This window comes from Trichomycterus rosablanca, chromosome 2, assembly GCF_030014385.1.
Source record: "Trichomycterus rosablanca isolate fTriRos1 chromosome 2, fTriRos1.hap1, whole genome shotgun sequence".
In the NCBI taxonomy this organism is placed as follows: Eukaryota; Metazoa; Chordata; class Actinopteri; order Siluriformes; family Trichomycteridae; genus Trichomycterus; species Trichomycterus rosablanca.
Window position 1 is genome coordinate 32,729,129 of NC_085989.1, and position 17,032 is coordinate 32,746,160.

Consider the following 17,032-nt stretch of genomic DNA (forward strand, 5'->3'; position numbering starts at 1 on the left):
AGTATGTAGAGAAACAGATAGACTACAGTCAGTAATTGTTGAACTACAAAGTGGTCCTATATGATAAGTGAAGCTGATAAAATGGACAGTGAGTGTAAAAACAAGGAAGTGGTTTTAATGTTATGGCTGATCAGTGTATATATACATATGTTGAAATGTAATTTAATTAAAAATTAAAAGTGGGTGGAAAGCCAATTATTATGGTAATAAAACTCGCTTCAACTGGGAACTGATTAGACCAGAAGAAAAAAACATATATAAGAAAATAAAACTGTTTTGCAGTTTCCCTGCTGCCTGCACCACCCCCACACTAGCCATGCAGAGCTGCAGACTTGGTCCTGCTCCCTATTTGCATTGTTTAGTGCTTAAGATGTGTACTCTAGTGCTTGGGATGCAGCTGTAAATGACAATATTTGTTTGTAAACACTGTCCAGACAACAAGGAAGCGTTAGCCATGGATTAAACCTGCAAGGCATAAAAACCAAAAATCACAACAGTTTATGAGCGCAGTGTATCAATGATGAGTGCAGAGAGCACATTACATTCTGTAAAAAGACCTTTTAATTTTATCCTATAATATATCTTCTCTGGGTAAGTGGTAAAAGTGAACTGTGGCTGTGTAATATTTATTTATTTATTTAGATGTTTTACGCTATGTTTACACAAGTGCTATATTTATGACAGAAAAGAGTAGGTAATCTTATATCAGTCTATAACCCTTGTCAAGCGTTGTTTAAGTATGATGTTTTATATGCATTCTTTAGGACCAATTTTTTTTTTTACTTTGTCTTGGTTAAAACATTTTTCCATAGTTTTTGGTATAGCTATATATTGTTGTTCTCGACAGCATTTGGGGCAGTCAGTTAGTATGTTTGATTGAAAGAGGTATTTGACAAATATCACATAATAAGTGGGGTAGCCCCCCCCCTACGAGATACTGGCTATGTAATACACCTTGCTGTCCAATAATACAGACGAACACTAGGATTTGCATTTAAACTGAAAAGTACGCTGTTATTCATAAAAAGTGGCATTATTTATTTATTTATTTATTATGATTTTAAAGTCGTTTTACACTTTGGTTACATTCATGACAGGACAGGTAATTACTGGTTACAAGATTCATCAGTTCACAAGTTTAATGTTAAACACAGTCATGTATCTCCAATTCACCTCACTTGCACGCCTTTGGATTGTGAGAGAAAACCGGAGCTCCTGGAGGAAACCTACGCAAACGCCGTACAAAAAGGACCCGGACTGCAGAAATCGAACACAGGATTTTCTTAAAAAGGGGCATTAAGAACTTTGACAAAACATAATCTGAATAGTATTATATTTCCTAATGCATTGACTTTAAAAATGATCATTTCTGCAATTTTTTCCTCTGATGGTTTATGGAAAGGGTTTTAAAAGGCTAAAATTATTTCTCTGCAATACATAACCTGTTAAAAAGACTTTCCCCAAACATTCACATGCCTATGACACAACATTTTTCACTCAGCAAAACCAGGTTTTAAAACACAAGGCAGCAACAGTAGAACAAACCTCTGATTCAACACTGTTCTTTAGAATCAACATGACTCAAAAGGCTCAAAAATTAATCCGGCCAGCCCAGATCTGGCAATTACCACTTCCTTTAGTCTGCTGTGGAGATTATTATAAAGATCAGCAGAGGCCTCGTCGCCCGTCTCCCTGGAGTAATTAGATGAGAATGCAAAGCCCATAAGTACTCATCCTCCAACACACCAACACAATCCATCCCCACCCTGCATTACCGAGCTCTCAAGGAAAAGAGGCTGACGAATACACAGGAGGGAGGAAGAGGCAGGAGAGAGCTTTATCTCTCTGAATGAGGATGACACCTGCGATAAAATGAAAATGAATTGGGCCGTTTTATTTTTGTACTGGAGCAGGTGGGGAACATTAGTGTAAATCTATTTACTGTGCTAAATCAATACTAGAAGGAACATGCACTGTACATTATGCAGAGATACAGATTGTTTTAGTCTGTACATGCCTGTATAATGCCCTCAATGTCAGAGTCATCACTCTACCTCACCAGCAGACACAGAGCATCTCAAGGATCTAATAATATCCCCTCGATGTGCTCGCTTCCCACTGAACTCAAAAGCAAAAGCAGACAGGAAAAGGAGGATATACCCGCGTGCATGATGCTCAGCTCACAGTTAAGGGCCATATTTTTATGTATTTGGAAATGCCACAGCTTTTAAAATGACATGTAAGAAAATATGCAAGAGCATGTCCCTATGATTCGATTAGGAATTAGGGTGCCACTTAGGCATGTAAATTATTACATTTGCAGCATTTAGCTGTTGCGTTCATCCAAAGCGACTGAATACAATTCAGGCAATTGAAGGTAAAAGGCTTTGCTCAAGGGCCCGACAGTGGCTACATGGCAGTGATTGGGCTTAAACTGGCAACCTTCTGATTACCAGCCCAAGAGCTTAACTGTCAAGCTGCCAGTGCCTTACATAAATGCCTTATTACAGACTTTGAGCTGATTGTGTTTTTACACAACCACAATTAACTGTCAGGTTATAACAGGCTCATTATCAATAACTGTATTACAATAATCAAATCACTTGGATACAATAATCCTACAGTTCCAACTTCAACCTCTTGTTGGATTTTAGTGATAGATTTGCCACTGTTGGGCATATGCTTTTATTGGATTCAGGTACAATTTTAAGAGTCTGTATGATAACCTATTGAGCTCTCTACATAGACGCATTTTACATCATCCTACGCGCTCTCCCGATAAGAAGTCCGAATTCTTACATGCCTTAAAATGCTGCCTACTGAGGTGCCTTAATTCTGAACGATAATCTGATTCAGTGCGGCACAACTTTTCTAAAAAAAAATATATATATATATATAAATAACAAATATGGCAGAGCAACGAGTTCTTTTCAAATGTAAATAAATTCTCATAGACTTTAAATTCGTATAAAGGTGTAGAAGCGTCTATATTTTGCAAATTTGTGCTTGCTAGTGACAGTTTAACCGTATTCGGTACATGAAGGGAGATGTTAGCTGGCATGCTAGTGGGCTGTGCCACCTCAGCACATTGGTTTGAATGGCCTGAGGCTAACTGTGTTAGCTAAGCAAGCGAAAACTGTGGTGATGTAATTGCCATAATCACTATATAAGAAGTGTGTCCAAATAATCTGTTTTATGAGTTTGATGTCTTATTAGAATCCTCTTTACTTAGGCAGCTGCCTAGCTAGGCAGTAGGCACTAAGGCAGCCCACTAGATTTTCAAACATACCCTGTCACTTTGAATAAGTCACATTAGATGAGTCAGTTTAAATAAAAGTTAATAATAGGGAAGCTGTAGCCTAGTGGTTAAGGTACTGGATTAGTCATCAGAAGGTTGCCGGTTCAAGGCCCCACCACTGCCAGGTTGCAACTGTTGGTCCATTGAGCAAGGCCCTTAACCCTCAATTGCTTAGATTGTATACTGTCACAACTGTAAGTCGCTTTGGATAAAAAGCATCTGCTAAATGCTGAAAATGTAAAATGTTAATGTAAATGTAATAATAACTAAATAAAAGTTTTTAAAGGGAATAATGTAAATGTGGGTATCTGACCATAAGCTTGTTGGATAATCCAAATCATAGACAATATTGCCAATACAAATAACAACATTGCTCATGTGCCAGTATCAGCATCAATATTAATTTACTATCAGTTCAGCTCTAGATGCATTGATGGGCACAAAGTTTAACATGTTAGATACTAACCTTACTAACTTACTAAATAGCTCTCTTTTTCTTTGCGTCTTTGGGTATTTATCCTCAAAAATCGAATAAGGAGAAATCTGTGCACTGATGCAGAATTACTGGAGAAAACTAAGAAAAATAATTGATTCCTAGATCTATTACTCAAAACGCCACATTTAAACAAACTTAAAATCGATTCAAATAACTGTTCTGAGGCAAATGTAATTTTAAAACAGCAACAACATTAGAAGATTGGTACTTTCAGGGAATGCCTTTAAGTCTGCAAGATCAAAATAACCATGGGACCTCAAGTACTCCATTATGTTCACGGGTATGTAAGCTGTCAAATGCACTAAAATACACTAATCAATACAAAAACCGTTTTGACTGTAGTGAAGGAGCCACCAGTTGCAGCATGGATGTGTGTATGGCCACCAATATGGTAATGGTTACACTAGCAGATACAATTAACAATAGCCCGGACCCATAATCTGCTTGTGTCAGGTGCTCAGGCGACTACTATGTCTAGTCACGCATTTTAAACAGAAGTTACATAATGGATCTGTCTGAAAACCTAGTGAGCTCTCTACCTAGACGCATTTTACATCATCCTACATGTGCTCCCGAGAAAAAGGCTGTCTAAAGTCTTAGACACCTTAAAATGCTGCCTACCAAGGTGCCTTATTTCGATACTATAATCCCAGTGAATAACGAGGGAGCATCCGATGCTTCCTTAGCAGTGAAGGCAATCCCAGCATTCAGTGTGGCACAACTTTTCTCACAAAAAAAAAAAATCACAAATATGGCGATCTTTACAAATATAAATAATGTAATTGATTTTTAATTTGTATAAATGTGTACAAGTGTCATTTATTTGCAAATTCAGGCTTAGAGGGACAATTTAACCATTTTTGGTACACGGCGGGAGATGTTCGCTGGCATGCTAGTGGGTTCTGCCACCTTAACCCAATGGTTTGATTGGCCTGAGGTTAACTGTGTTAACTGTAATTGTGATGTAATTGAAGTAATCTCTAAGAAGTGCGACTAAATAATCTGCCTTATGAGTTCGATGTCTTATTACAACCGTCTCTACTTAGGTAGGCAGTAGGCAGCAAGGCAGCTCACTAGATTTTTGTAAGTAGTGCATCCAAATAATCTGCCTTATGAGTTTCGATGTTCGATTAGAATCCTCTCTATTTAGGCAACTGCCTAGATAGGCAGTAGGCAGCTCACTAGGTTTCCAAACAGACCCAATAAGTGTCAGTTAATTAGTGGACCATGTGTATTATATTTTGGCTCTTACAGTTTCATACCAAAACTTCAAAAGAGGGCTAGCACATGCTCATAACTAGGGCCCTATTAAATTCACGGGAAAGTGTGCTTAATTTCATGGACCTTTTTTTCAAAAATCACAGATTTCACTGCAGTCATTAAATGATAGAAGAAATGAAAGCGCTAATACACAGCGTAGCTTAGTTTAACAGTTGAATGTAAACCTACAACATTCAGCAACGGCCGCTCAGGTGGCGCAGCGGTAAAAACACACTCTGCAACCAGAGCTGGGATCTCGAATACATCAGCCACATGAACAACGATTGGCCTGTTGTTCAGATGGGCGGGACTAAGCCAGATTTATTTATTTATTTAAGTTTTAACGCCATGTTTAACACATTGACTAAGCCAGATAGGGTGTCTGTCAGAGGGGTGCAATTATGACCTCTGCTGGCTGATTAGAGGTGCCTACACAGAAATGAGGAAAGAGTGCTCTTAGGGTGTGTCTCTCCGTACACAACGCTAGGTGGCACAACACTCATCAATGTGTGGGTGATAAGATGCATACGGCTTGCTGCCCACGTGTCGGAGGGGGCGTGGGTTAGCTTCGATCTCCCGGTCAGAGCAGGGAGCGGCATATGCAGAGAGGAAGCATGATGCAATTGGGCAACTGGACGCGCTAAAGGGGGAGAACAAAGGGAGAAAATGCATAAAAAAATAAATTATAATAAAAAAATAATAATAATTCAGCGTCGAAGTCTCAAAGAAAATTCTCGTCCTTGGTTTCATCTACGTCCACAGAATTGGCTGGGAGTTTTCCAAACTTAGTCGAGTCATGTTCTTAGCTGCTTTAGACCTCAACATCTTGGACATTTTGACTAACCGATTGCTAACTGAACTGCCGTAGGATTGCTAGGACCGCCTCATGGTGCAAATTAACCAGTAAACGTGAGGCACTTCAACGCTACACAAATAAAAAAATGTTAAATTGTTAAACACAAACCTTTGATGGTGTAAAGTCTTACTCTGCTGAAGGTTATGAAACTGTGTAACAGAAAGGATATGAGTGATAAAGCCTTGTTCCTGAAGTCCACCACTGTGTAGCTGCTCACTAGAGGATCCACAAAGCTGATCATGTGATGATGACACTGTTCCTGCTCCTCTGCTGTCACTTTATTGGTGATAATATCCAAACCTTTATAAACCTGAAGAAAGATACATCAGGAATATCAAACACCAAAAGTGGTTATGTAACCATGTAAACAGATTATTAAATAACTACAGTAAATTCATAAACCAGCCTATATTTAGCCATTTAGTTCAAGTCCTGTCATGCTTGAGATAATTGCTATCCTGCATTCTATTAGCTTAGCTCCAAGCTTGTGTTAAAACACTCTGAATTATTAAAATTCTCCTCAGCTGAGCCCTCTCTCTGCTGTGCTAGCTGCCTCTCCAGAGGTAAAATATTGACCTAGGCTCCTGCCTTCACTCTGCCCAGTGCTACGACTGATTAAAAATGCACACGTCGTCTTATCAATACCACACAGCACTAAGCTGTATACTGCGGCTTCGCTTCCGATTGCCAGCACCTTCTAAACGCCTCAGCCTGCACTCCAAGGTTCCTCTTCGGGGCCGAGTCGAGTCGATAACCATCAATAAATAATCATTTTCATATTAATCAATAAAAGTCAGGCTTATGAATTTTAATTTTCTAATTACAGACAATTTAGGCGAACTGAAATAAATCCAGTGTAAACTGTAAAGAATGCATTCAACAGCATAACGATAACCATGGCAGCATATTTATTTATTTATTTATTTATTTTAAGAAAGACTGATTGGATGTGTGTTAGGGAGAGGAAACAGCAGACAGATCGATACATCAGCTACATCAGTCCATTCCAGCGTCTCAGAGGGGTGTGAGCAGCATGCCTGTATAGCCTAATCTTAGCCCCTATGCTCTCTGTTAACCCCCTCTGTTAACCCCACAGAATCACATACATTACCCAAAACACAAGGTGGGTCGGTTCATTCTATATTTCAGAGCTATGCTTAATTTTTCAATCAATCGAGTAAGTTATGGGTTTCCACTGCAGGGTTACGAGGTGCTGCATGGCTCCATGATGAAAGCACAGCAAACAGGCACTGTCTGGCCTGAGGTAAAGCTTAAGTGTGGCATTGACAGTGATGTGGGAGGATGTTAAGATCAATTAGTAAATCCAGCTGACATCCTGAAATAAGACCCAATCTGTGTTATAGACAGTTTGCAAAATGCAATTTAAATGAGAATCTTTCTGTGGTTTGTTTGTTATCTTGAACTGACAATAGTACAAAGACAAGATTTCCAGTGTTTACACTGAACATCTGAATTGCATTTTATAAATAGAAGCAAATTTGGTATTTCATGACTGCAGTAAACTCAAACAAACTTGAGACTTAGGCGTGTTTAGCACTGTGTTAATTATTACTGTGTAAATTATTGTCTTTAATAGTTTGGAAACCGAGGATATCAATTGAAGAACTAATAGAAGACTGATCTAGACTGCAGGCAGGCCACTCACACACACTGGGTCTACAAAGAAGAATGCCTTTGTCACATATACACCGATCAGCCATGACATTAAAACCACCTCCTTGTTTCTACACTCACTGTCCATGTTATCAGCTCCACTTACCATATAGAAGCACTTTGTAGTTCTACAATTACTGACTGTGGTCCATCTGTTTCTCTGCATGCTTTGTTAGCCCCCTTTCATGCTGTTCTTTAATGGTCAAGACCACCCACAGAGCAAATATTATTTAGGTGGTGGATCATTCTCAGCACTGCAGTGACACTGACATGGTGGTGGTGTGTTAGTGTGTGTTGTGCTGGTATGAGTGGATCAGACACAGCAGCGCTGCTGGTGGTTTTAAATACCGTGTCCACTCACTGTCCACTCTATTAGACACTCCTACCTAGTTGGTCCACCTTGTAGATGTAAAGTCTGAGATGATCGCTCATCTATTGCTGCTGTTCGAGTTCTAGACCTTCATCAGTGGTCACAGGACACTACCCATGGGGAACTGTTGGCTGGATATTTTTGGTTGGTGGACTATTCTCAGTCCAGCAGTGACAGTGAGGTGTTCAAAAACTCCATCAGCATTAATGTGTCTTATCCACTCATACCAGCCCAACACACACTACCACCATGTCAGTGTCACTGCCGTGCTGAGAATGATCCACCACCCAAATAATACCTGCCTGCTCTGTGGTGGTCCTGTGGCGGTCCTGACCATTGAAGAACAGCATGAAAGGAGGCTAACAAGCATGCAGAGAAACAGATGGACTACAGTCAGTAATTGTAGAACTACAAGCACTTCTTATATGGTAAGTAAAGTCGAAAAAATGGACAGTGAGTGTAGAAACAAGGAGGTGGTTTTAATGTTATGGCTGATCGGTGTATGTCTAGGTGTTAAATGTTATCTTCATACATATGCAAGTCACCCAGTCATGGGCACTGATGCACCTCCATACAGATGATAGATGTTAGCTTTTGCATCGTTTACTGACAATGTTCTGGATGGTTCTTTTCATCTTTGTGAGGGAGTCATTAATCTGTTCGAAATATTCAAAATATGAGTCCTCTGTAACAAAGTTTAGCACAAAGTGGATAGCCAAGACCCATTTTCCTTGTAAATACTGATCCTTTGGTGAATCCTCCTTTTATGCCCAACTATAATTCCCTCACCTGTTACCAGTTCACCTGATTATTATGGAATGTTTCACAATGGTGCAACTTGAATATTTTACAACTCGTATATACACACACACCCAACACCAATTGAATCTATATTTCAGTATGTTTGAGGATCAGTGGAAGTTTTCCTTGCTGTTCTAGTGGTCTGGAATTTGCTTTCAGTGAGCTTGTGTGCAGACCACATGATTTATGAATGGGATTTGTTCACAGCATAAGCCCCCTGAATATGTTACGCATGGTGTGACAGGCTGCTTTACCACAAGGATATGTAGATATGTGTGTGAGTAGCTAGAATATAAGCCAAATGTATGTGGAAGCTTCTACATTTTTGACATTAATGAAGAACATCAAATGGTTGTTGACTGCACAGGCAGTGATGCACTATGCAGGGATGGAATTTATAAACAAGCAATTTCCCTCCAGGATTTTTATTTTTAGCAGTGGTAAAAACTGGGTGGGAAGGAATCTGATTTGTGATCAAATTGGTTTTTTTTCCCCTTTACATTCTGTAGATACTAGTCAGTAAAGTCACTGTACTGCCATGGCATTTGCTTCTTTTATTGGCAGCAGTTAAACCCTGGCAACCAAATGCCCACAGGTGATGACGACGCTTCCTGTGTGAACACAGATCTATGAGTGATTCAGGTGACATGCAGTAAAAAAAAAAATAATAATAATAATAATCATAATTAAAAAAAAAAAAAAAAAAAAAAAAACACTGCCAGTTTGAATGTAGGGTAGGAACCTTGCTCATAGTCCCAACAATTGTACCTTGCAAGTGACCTTCCGGTCAATGGTTTACTACTTGACTGCTAAACTACCACTGGCCTTTAAACCAGGGCTTTTCAACCTTTTTGGACATGCGCCCGCCTTCGTGTGCCAACCGTGAACTTTTTTCAAATTGAACTGAATAACATTAAACGTGCGTGTGTGTGTGGTCAGTGGGACTAATGAAATATGTGGGTGAAAAATGAATTGCTTTAGTTTTGCCCTAGTCAGGCACTCGCGCCCCCCCAGACAAGTACTCCACAGGTTGAAAACCCCTGCTTTAAACCATCTCTGGAAACATGTGCAGCAGGTGTATGAAGACCTCTGCATAGATGTCACCCTTTATATTGCCTCAGAGATCTGCACAGACCACAGTGCAGCAGTATTGCATAAACCAAGGAATATTATTTTTATATTAAACATTATTTTTTTATGCTAAATGTGGAACAGAGGTCAAATCCACATCTTATTATGTAATATTAAGTCAAAGATCAAAGGCATATATTTCTCTGCCAATATTCAACTGCCGTAAGCATTCTTGTGACTCACTTGCACCATGCCATCACTGCCAAGGAGTGACACAAGCTAGCACACACCTCCTAAGGTTCATGTAAACCTACCGGCAGCTTCCTTACAAAGGCCAGTGATGCATCCTTAGAACAAAGAGTCTTATAGAGAGCCCTATCAGACAAGAGGATCATGCTCTTTTCTCTATATTCCTCCACCAACAGGTATTTCCCCTTTCAGTCCTTTCCTGCCTTAGACACAAGCAATGTGTCTGCTAAGCACTCAACTAGGCTGATAGCACAGCTAAGACGGTAAGAAGATTGCAGAAAGGTAGAAATGGGGCAACCCCATACTAATGCCAATGACTTGAGAATGGAAAGACCAACAAGCTTAAGGTCAGGCGTCCACATACATTAGACCATACAGTGTATGTGCTTTGGTGATAAAGGCTGTGTTCGAAAACCTAGTGAGCTCTCTACATAGACAGCATTTCACGTCATCCTACACGCGCTTCCGAGAAGTAGGCTGTTCGAATCCTTGATGCCTTAAAATGCTGCCTAGTAAGGTTCCTTAAATTTGAACTGTATTTTTGACAGAATAACGAGCAAGGATCCGATGCTGCCTTAACGGAAAAGGCAATCCCAGCATTCAGTACAGCACAACTTTTCTTACAGAAAAATAAAAAATATGGCGGACGGCGCAAAGAAACGCTATAAGAGTTATTTTCAAACGGAAATAAATTATTATTGATTTTTAATTTGTATAAACGTGCACAATTGTTGTTTATTTGCAAATTCAGACGTGTCAGCGACAATTTAACCGTTTTCAGTACATGGAGGGAGTGTCACCCCATCCCATTGGTGTGAATGGCATGAGGCTAACTGCGAAAACTGACAGAATCGCTGTCTAAGTAGTGCGTTCGAATAACCTGCCTTATAAGTCAATGACTTATTAGAATCCTCTCTACTTAGGCGGCTCCCTATGTAGGCAGTAAGACAGTAAGACAGCAAGGCAGCTCACAAGGTTGGGGCAGATGTAGCCTTGTGGTTAAGGTACTGGACTAGTAATCCAAAGGTCGCTGGTTCAAGCCCAACCAATGCCAGGTTGCCACTGTAGGGCCCTTAACCCTCAATTGTTTAGACTGTATAGTCACAGTACTGTAAGTCGCTTTGGATAAAAGTGTCTACTAAATGCCGAAAATGTAAATGTAAGGTTTTCGAACACACCCAAAGACTTGATAAATATACTTAATTCTCCACACAATCCAACCAATCACCACTTGTTGGACGGACACCTGCTGCTTCTATGCGCACTACACTGAATTGTTGATCTCCGCTCTGCGTCGCTTCTCAGCCTTCAATGAAACCTTTCAAGTCTAACCAGTCTACAGGAAGCGAAGAGGAATGACTGTCGTTTGTCATGATGAAATATAGAAGCCTACAGTTTACAGCTGAAATAAAAGCCGCATTGCTGGTCTGAAATAAGCGACAGCTCCCACTAGCACGGACTGCATAGGAGTGAAGCGTGAGAATGTACGCCTCTGAATGCAAGCTCTTCCCTCACAGAGAACCACAAGAGAGTGGAGGAAAAAGAAAGACATACAAAAGGGAAGCGTGTGTGAGCGCTCAGGCAGCGTGGCTCCACGTGGTGGGACCAGCGGCTCTTTGTGCAGATGTCTAAGTTAGAGAAAGCGAGGGACAGAGGCCTGGGTTGGCCTCTACACCCCGTCGACCCGATGCCAGACAATGGACTCAGTGTTGGATGACTGCAGCCGGCCTGCCGTCCACACCCAACATCAGGCCATGCACGAGACAGCTGCTCTTAATACAGAGCGATAGAAAGAGGGAGGGGTGAGAGACTCTGAGAAACTACTGAGAAGGATGGAAGACAAAAGGGGAAGAAGACAAAAGGGATGGAAAAGATGCACAGAGTTGGTAAAAAGAAAGAATTATGGAGGAGAAAATATGTTCAGACTAGGGCTGGGCGGTATGACCAAAAACTTGTATCACGGTATTTTTTTTAAGATTCTGACGGTTTCGTGATATATCACGGGTTTTTTTTGTAGGACTGGGACTTTTTGTATATCTGTGGCTTATTCTACTGACTTCTACATAACATTAAAACCACCTCCTTGTTTCTACACTCACTGTCCATGTTATCAGCTCCACTTACCATATAGAAGCACTTTGTAGTTCTACAATTACTGACTGTAGTCCATTTATTTGTTCTTTAAATGGTCAGGACCCCCACAGAGTAGGTATTATTTAGGTGGTGGATCATTCTCAGCACTGCAGTGACACTGACATGGTGGTGGTGTGTTAGTGTGTGTTGTGCTGGTTTGAGTGGATCAGACACAGCAGTGCTGCTGGTGGTTTTAAATACCGTGTCCACTCACTGTCCACTCTATTAGACACTCCTACCTAGTTGGTCCACCTTGTAGATGTAAAGTCAGAGACGATCGCTCATCTATTGCTGCTGTTCGAGTTGGTCATCTTCTAGACCTTCATCAGTGGTCACAGGATGCTGTCCACGGGGTGCTGTTGGCTGGATGTTATTGGTTGGTGGACTATTCTCAGTCTGGCAGTGACAGTGAGGTGTTTAAAAACTCCAGCAGCGCCGCTGTCTTATCCACTCATACCAGCACAACACACACTACCACACCACCACCATGTCATTGTCAGTGCAGTGCTGAGAATGATCCACCACCTAAATAACACCTACTCTGTAGTGGTCCTGTGGGGGTCCCGACCATTGAAGAACAGCATGAAAGGAGGCTAACAAAGCATGCAGAGAAACAGATGGACTACAGTCAGTAATTGTAGAACTTCTGTAGTGCTTCTATATGGTAAGTGGAGCTGATCAAATGGACAATGAGTGTAGAAACAAGGCTGATCAGTGTATGATGGAATCAGTACACGAAGTTGCAATATATAAAATTTTATTGTTTATTTAATATTTACATATTATACAATTACTCTTAGCTCTGCCTTTAACAAATAAAATGACGTTTGCAAACTCCACTGTACAACTTAACCACAGGTCTGTTGTAGTAAAGTGGACGACTTTAAATATCTCTGCTTCCAGTTCGCTTATAACGTTGGTTTAGCAACTGACCTGAAGTATTTTTGCCCCGTAAGACATACCTGGAATCCAGTGTTTTAATTATTGCTCTGAAAGCTTCTTTCTTGACTGTCTATAGAGGAATCAGGTCTTGCATATGTGGATTGTTACGGCGTTCATAATGTCGTGGCTCGACAAACCGTACAGCATATAGTGTTTTAGTCTGTTCTAAACTGCCGACACGGCTCATTTCTTTGGCAGGTTCTTCCGGTGCATATTTGGCCTTCCTCTCTTCATCCTCCATCTGTTTCTGTTCATCCTCCATCTGTTTTTTTTTTCACGATCTCGAGAAAACCTTTCTTATCGGTTAACACCGTCATGCTAATGCTACCTGGCTAACTAGTAATCTGCACAGCGCTCCATAGCGCTGTTAATGGCAAACAATATTATATGATTTGCTGCCTACTGAAGCCTACATCTTTTGTACTATCTATGCTATGGTATAGCAGTATTTCAAAAGTCCATACGGCATAAGGAATCAAAGATGGTATACCGAATGTACCGCCCACCACTACATCAGATTTTTAGGTGGACTTAAGACCAGACGGAACAACTTATTACAAATAAGTTCAGGAGTAAGACAATGAGCTTTGAAGGAGAAACAATAAGTGAACAGAATGTAAAGATTTGAGAAGATGAAGAATGAAAGAAGACACCAGCATGCCCTGACTGACCTCCAGCCCTTAACAAGCAAAGACTCTCTCCATCACTTCCCTCTGCACCGCTCCACACCTTCCTTACCCATCTGTACTTCCCATCAGGGAATGCCTTCATAAATCCAGCACAATGAATCATTCATGAGGTCGATCTTTTAACGCATTTGGTTCATTATACAGGCACAACACTTAACGGCACACTCGGCCCATTTCTGCAGCCCCACTGCATTCTTCTTAGAAAGCAGCAAAAAGAAGAACGCAGCATATTGGTAGGGCTCTACTAAATTCACGGGAAAATGTGCTCTCGGAACTCGTTTTTGCCACATTTTCTGACAGTCATTAATTAGCACTCATAAATTAAATGATAGAATCAGTGGAAGCTACAATACACAGCACAGCCTACCTAGGTGGCAGAATGTAAGCCTAGAACATTCAGCAACAGTGCGAGGCTTCATTTTCGAAAATTCTCGCTTGTGTTGACACCCCACCAAGCCCCCCACCCCCAAGAACTGGTTGGGAGGTTTCCAAACTCAGTTACCCAAGTAATATTTTTAGCTGCTTTATACTTTAACATTTTGAGATGTGAGACACTTGGACGCTATGCGAATGGAAAAAGGTTAAATCGCTAAACGTAAACCTTACATTTTGAATTTCACAGCAAATTGCATATTACATGGGATACTTGTCATTTCATGGTTTGTGATGCAATTTTTACAGCCATGAATAGGTAGGGTCTTAACTATAGGTAAGGTACAAAGTAAACAATCGCTAAAGACACTATACCTTGGTCATTATAAGTATATTTATGAGTGAGACCCTTATGATCTCACAGATCTCATAATACCTGCATACAAACAAAAAAACCATATTCAATTGCCATATTCTATTGCTAAAAATTGCAACTTTTCCTTAACGTTGTTGTACATTATTGAATAGGCTATACGCACACTTCCGCATACCGAGTCAGCCAGCCGTTTCACTTCCGGTGCGAATACATAACAGAGCAGCTATGGCATTTTTACACTTGGTTGCTTCAAGACTTGCCCAGGCTTATGGCCAGCGCTGTTACTCATATTATTCAAGCATCCTGCTAGACGTCTCTACGTTTCAAGCCACATCCACAATTACGAAGGACTTGGGCTTCGTAAAGCGGTGCATGTTAAACGGTACCATGCTGAAAGTAGCCATTATGATATTTTAATGTAGGTTGGGCTTTTGGAGTCATGTTGTTTAGGCCAAATCTAAATGTGCCAACAAAAATCGACTCTATACATCATTATTAAGGCAGCCAGACAGAATACTTGATATTACAAACTGCTATAATTAAGTTTTGCTTATATACGCTAATTGTTATGAGGGGCAAGAAAAGTTTCTGGCTTTCCAGACCAATAAACTACTTTGCACCATAAACTCTAAAAACCAAAGCTTTACTGGGAGACTCTATAGTACCAAAAATGTGCAGCGCCTTAAAGACTTCGATAAGGGCCAAATCATTATGGCAGGACATCTGGGTTGAAGTATATTAGACACAGCATGTTGTGCTCACAAGCAGGGTATTGTGAGTTCCCAACTACCACAAACCACCAACAGGTTGATGGGCAGCCAAGACTTATTGATGCCGGAGGACATGAAGGCATTGGTGTCTGGGATGGACCATCAGAAGAGCTACTATGGCTCAAATTTCTAATAATTTTATTACTGATGATGTGATCCACTGTTGGTTGAAAGCACTATAATGGGCAGCAAGCATCTGAACTGGAAATTGGAGCAATGGAAGAAGGCCCACTGGTCTGACACATCATGTCAACGGCCAGGCATATGTAAATCATTTACCTGCGGAAGAAATGGCAAAAGGTCATGCTGCTAATGTTTTGGTACCAGATACCACATGACTCCATATGTAATTAGTGTGTCAATGACAAACGTGTAAACATTTTTGGTAAATGTACAAACATTTACCCCCCCACACACACACACGTACTGCTGAGCACCAAACAGCACTTAATCCAGGATATCCCCATTTTCAGTGCTTGATGCTCCCAGCATAAGCCTGCATGAGGCCACCAGTTTTAAGAATCGTTCACATTTACAGAATCTTGCATCCTGAATAGGGATTACATGAAACTACGTTTATTAGGATAGTCTTCTTGATTAGGTCTAGAATCTACAACAGACCTCTGTTTCCACACAGAATAATGGGGACATTTGTTGCCGTTCAGCTAATAATCCAGAGCAAGCTCCCACAAAATACAGACGTCACGTCAGACATTTACAGAGTTGCAAACCATGACGCCAGACAGCTTTATAAGTGGATTTTTATTCATTCAGCACAAATCAGATTTCGGGTCTGGTGTGTTTGGGGTAATGGAAATGATCCCAAAGGCTTCGGATCCTAGAGTTACTACAGCTGGAATTGTCAAAGGTTTTAAAGACGCCTAAATACTTTTACTGTATATCATTCTTTAGCTACTCACATAAGATCATTGCTTTTTTGTCTTTAATTCAATCCAATGGAATCACAACATTAGGCAAAGTCAAAAAGTTAACAAATAATATATTCAGAGAGAAAGTTCAAACCAAACCTTGCTCTCCTCTCATGCCGGTGCCAGACTGCTCTTCAAGAGAATAAATTAGGTTGCCTGTGCAATGATATGCCCACAAAAACATTTGCCCTTTGGGGATTTATTTTCCTTTATCTTTATATACAGACTGTTTTCAACACAGTGGAAGAGGTTAATGTGCAAGTGACCTCAGACAGGTGTGGTTCACTGTTACTGTGTCGGCAACTATTAAACAATAGCAATAAAGGCCTGCATTCACACAAAGCTCTGATCAAACAAACGTTAGTTAAAGCATATCCACACAGGGAGTTATTGCAATTGGCTTCAATGCTCAAGTTCATATGCAAGATTGATCCTAGGTTTGTTTGGAAAATTTAGAAGTTGAAGGACCTTGCTGATTATGTCCTGGTACGTCTGGACACCTTCAGATGTCTTGTGGTGTCTGTTTCTAAGCATGTCTGAGCAATGTGTGAAATGTGTCCCCACACCGAGATCTTGCCCTCTGAAAATAGAGGAAAGCTAGGAGTCGTTCTGGAGGCCCAGCCATTGTTCTCCGAGATCATGTGAACAGCCGGGTATATGTAAATCATTTTCCAGGGGAAGAGATGGCAAAAGGAGCTGCTGCTAATGTTCTGGTATCAGATACCACAGGAATCCTTCAGACAGAT

At 40.6% G+C, this 17,032-nt stretch overlaps 1 protein-coding gene across 2 annotated transcripts in view; it reads right to left on the bottom strand.

Moving 5' to 3' along the window:
• trit1 (tRNA isopentenyltransferase 1) overlaps positions 1-17,032 on the bottom strand; it is an 83,864-nt gene that overhangs the window by 42,014 nt on the left and 24,818 nt on the right. For both annotated transcript variants that reach the window (XM_062990734.1, XM_062990733.1), the window contains exon 2: positions 6,077-6,220. In XM_062990734.1, coding sequence (XP_062846804.1) covers positions 6,077-6,220 — 144 coding nt within the window. The remainder of the gene's footprint in view (positions 1-6,076; positions 6,221-17,032) is intronic.